Here is a 3894-nt window from a genome sequence, read left to right as displayed (position 1 = left end):
CTAAGCTACATGGACATTGTTGTAATCGTAGAGCAATAGTTAAATTTTACTTTAACTCCATAGTCTGTTTTAGTTTTTAAAAGTAAAAACAAAATATCACATCTGTGTTTAACGAGACGCGCCTCGGGGCCCTTGGGTATAATATTTTCTGCTATTTTCCATTTAGTCGTTTTTATACTTAATTTAAACATCTAAATTACTTTGCGCGTTTTAATGAGATTATATACTGCCGCGCATACTAAGTAAATAATAAATATACAAGTAATGAACACTATAAAGTTATAGTATATTATTATACTTATTTTGCCATGTAAGTATTGTGGGAAGATGAAAAACATCATCGACAATATATTATTATATTTTACCGATCTTAAAATTAATGTAGTATTTCCAGTTTTTTTTCACATGACACAAAAGAAAATATTGTAAAATTCGGTTTATGAGATCAATAAATTTCGGTTTTGGCGATAAAAATGTAAATACTTTCTTATTTTTTCTAAAAAGAAAATTGCTACTAACGAGTTTAATTTTAATATTATTATATAATAAAACAATATTTAAAACACCCTTAACCATAAAATAATACTCTCCGCGTATATGTATTTCGACAACAATGTTGTCATCTTCAGCGCTAACGACAGTATTTAGTTAATTACCTACATATTAGTAAATACTACATATTTTGTTTTATTCATAAGCACGCTGTATTGATAGTGTATAAATACTCTAAATACTCTTCTTACTATACAAAACATGCAATAATATTATTTTCTACTTTTGGAATATCCTTACAGCGACATCTGGTCGTGACATGAAGAAGTAAAATGTGTATATAAACTATTGGAGGTGTTGTACGATTGTCAAGTGTGGTCACCCTTGGTCAACGATCTAAGTTGGCAACATTGACCGGCTCCTATCAATTTTTCAGGTTATCACAATCATGTTATTGTGATTTGTAAAAACTGCAAGGTAACTGTTAGCGCGAATTACTAATTACAAAATTTGCAATAGTGTTATTCATTTCAAATCTCGTAGTTTTATCTAATTTATTTCAACGCACTACGACTCGAATAAACATCTGAAAATGGTTAAGTTTATTTTGATATTATTTATACTTATAATATTGAATATTTATGTAATTACGTTTTCTTTGTTTTAGGTTTTCGCAGACGATACTTTGGGAGGAAACTACGCTATCCTCGGGTAATTTATATTATTGAAATATCATTTATTACAATATGTTTTAAACTGAAGATTTTTATTTTGTTATTTGTAGTGCTAGCCACGTAAAACCGAAAGATTACCAAGAAGTGTATCACCCGGTCCAACAAAATTTAAAGAATGTACGTATTTAAATGTGTTTTCATTATTTTTTTATTCTTTTTGATTAATGAAGTAAACAGTAATTGTAAACTATAGTGTATAGTTTTTGTAATTTAATTAAGAGGTATGGTAAAACGTTACAAGAAGGAATTTGACTCCATCGATTTTGCTTTAACGTGTTATACATTGAAATTGATTAATCACTTTGTTGTGATAATTAATTATAGTCAAACTATATATGTAAACTAATAAAATAATATTTCAATTATATTTTAGTATAAAGCAAAAGAAAACAGAACTTTGATGATGGGATTAATGCGTACCCAAGGAATGCACATGCCTCTGCGATTGGCCATGGAACAAAAAGTGTTTGAAAGCGTTGGCCGGCTCCCTATTCTCAAATCGTCTCGTTTACATACTGAAGTCTTAAACGATACACTGGATTCGGTCACTGAAAGTGATTACTTAAACCCTTCAGATTACAACGAATCACTAGTCCCGTCATTTGTTGTCATGGACAAAGATTTAAAATTTTAATTATTGTACTGAAAATTTAAGGTATAATTATGGCCTAAAAAATAATTATCAATAATGTGTTATTTTTCTATTATAATAAGAAATTTTGTATACAAAATATTTACCTATAATATAGTTAAAAATTTTATAGGTATTATAAACAGTTTTTGGTCTACCGGCTAATGGAAAAATATTATACAAAAATATATTATTAAACACATATCTTAATTTCTTATATTAATTCTGTTAAAACAATAATAAGATATTTAGTCGAATACATTGCTGCTAGTTAGCACTTGCTGTTTTTCAATAAGCAATGTAATGTTATCTTAGATATAGCTATAAAAAATTATTGTTTTTCACCAAAAAAATAAAAACTAGCCATTTTGAAGATTTTTTAATCGGTTTACAAGCTGATTACTTTCAAATAAATTGTACCTTACTCATATTTCTTACTAGCAATCGCTTTCAAAAAAGAAAAGGATAATAATATTTTCCATTGTGAGAGAATAATTTGAAATTTGAAACAATTTTGTTTCATTACTGTTATCATCAGTAAATTATAATACACACTGCACCAACAGTTGTTGATTAAAGAAAACTTTCTTTACTATAATAAAAATTATGAGAGTAAACAATATCCCTATTGACCTATTAATATTAAGACTAACATAAACTAAATTTTAATTTGTTTTAAACTAAGTTTTAATTTGTATAGAATATCTTGTTTTATTTGAGGATTTATCTGGTTTTTAGTAGTGCCAGTAGTCACCAGCAAGGTCCTTCATGCTCACCTTAATCACCACAATTGCATTCGAATTTAATTTTTATTCAATAATGTAAAATCATAACGGAAAGGTATTGCAGAAAGTAATTAAAATTAATTTGTACGAATTGTAGTTTTATTATAATTTACATTAGTTTGAAAAAATAATAATGTGTATAAACAAAAGATGTTAATAAATGGTAAGTAAAATAGTAAAACAAACAATGATGTTTAATTTAAAATAATAATATTAAACGTTGCTTGGCTACAAATAATAAATATTAGAAACAACACTCGAATATTGTGAAATGCCGAAGAAGACAATTTAAAATTCAATGATGATGTACAGTATTTAAGTTATTAAAACAAATATATAAATCAATTTTTATTAAAACGTATAGTATTATTATTATAGTAACTGAAAATAATAACGACAACTGTTTATTTGCTTATTTATAATATCGCCATTAATATTAACTCTAACCATTAGTTTCAACACAAAACAACACTACCAAAGTAAAAACTTATAGATAATGACTAATGAGAAATCAATAAAATAAAAGAACAATATTCTAATAAAAATATTTTAAAATACCTGTTGGCTGATTCACTTATACAGTAATCTAGAAATTTACTGTAATTAAAGTGAAATTTTCCATTTTTTTTTTATTTTTCTTAATTTTAAGTAGAAAAATATGTAAATTTGTTGGGTGTTTTTCTCCCAAGAGTTGAACTTTTTACATTTGCGGGTCTATATGAAGAAATTGGTGCAGTAATACCAAAAATATAGTCCAGACACGAAATAAAAAACAAAAACGCTTGTTGGCTGAAATTTTAATTCAGCATTCTGAGGTGATCTACTCATCTCTGTATATAGGTAATTCAAAATAAATCTTAAAACATTATTCACTAGATGGCTCTAGCGGTTTGATTTAGTTGACTAGAACGAACATTATTGCAACTACGAGACATCAAAAATATTATTATTTATAAGCATTCAATGTTAACAATAATATCAAATAATTAATTAAATAATAATATCAATAAATTTAGATCTGTGTATAGGGAGGGGCTACAGTTGGTTATTTCCCAATGGGCAATGGTGCACAAAACATCCAGTATAAGGCTAAAGAAAAGAGCCATTTAAAACAACTAAATTATTTAAAAACTAATTTTTCTGATGAAAAAAAATAGAAATGCTTTTAATTTCATTGTCGGTTTATTTATATATGACAGTCGAAAAATTTACAACGGCCAATGCCGCCACCCTCCCCTTTATTGCAATGCTC

At 26.7% G+C, this 3894-nt stretch overlaps 1 protein-coding gene across 1 annotated transcript; it reads left to right on the top strand.

The window, feature by feature from the left end:
• The first annotated feature begins 945 nt into the window (after positions 1-945).
• Positions 946-2061, top strand: LOC126838904 (uncharacterized). The gene is made up of 4 exons (XM_050573682.1): positions 946-1087; positions 1160-1203; positions 1277-1343; positions 1600-2061. Exons 1-4 carry the CDS (start codon positions 1085-1087, stop codon positions 1858-1860), a joined length of 375 nt encoding a protein of 124 aa, XP_050429639.1. The 5' UTR covers positions 946-1084; the 3' UTR covers positions 1861-2061.
• Positions 2062-3894: the final 1833 nt, after the last annotated feature.

The sequence above is a fragment of the Adelges cooleyi genome, unplaced genomic scaffold (assembly GCF_023614345.1).
Source record: "Adelges cooleyi isolate 19-005CV unplaced genomic scaffold, UGA_ACOO_1.1 ACOO_flye_CR_arks_rails_tigmint_CR_PRNA_30, whole genome shotgun sequence".
NCBI lineage: Eukaryota > Metazoa > Arthropoda > Insecta > Hemiptera > Adelgidae > Adelges > Adelges cooleyi.
Note: the sequence above shows the minus strand (reverse complement) of the source record. Positions and strands in the feature narration are given on the sequence as shown.

Coding starts and splice junctions, on each gene's coding strand:
- LOC126838904 (XM_050573682.1), top strand. Junction 1,204..1,276: donor GGAAACTACGCTATCCTCGG/GTAATTTATATT, acceptor TGTTATTTGTAG/TGCTAGCCACGTAAAACCGA. Junction 1,344..1,599: donor TCCAACAAAATTTAAAGAAT/GTACGTATTTAA, acceptor ATTATATTTTAG/TATAAAGCAAAAGAAAACAG.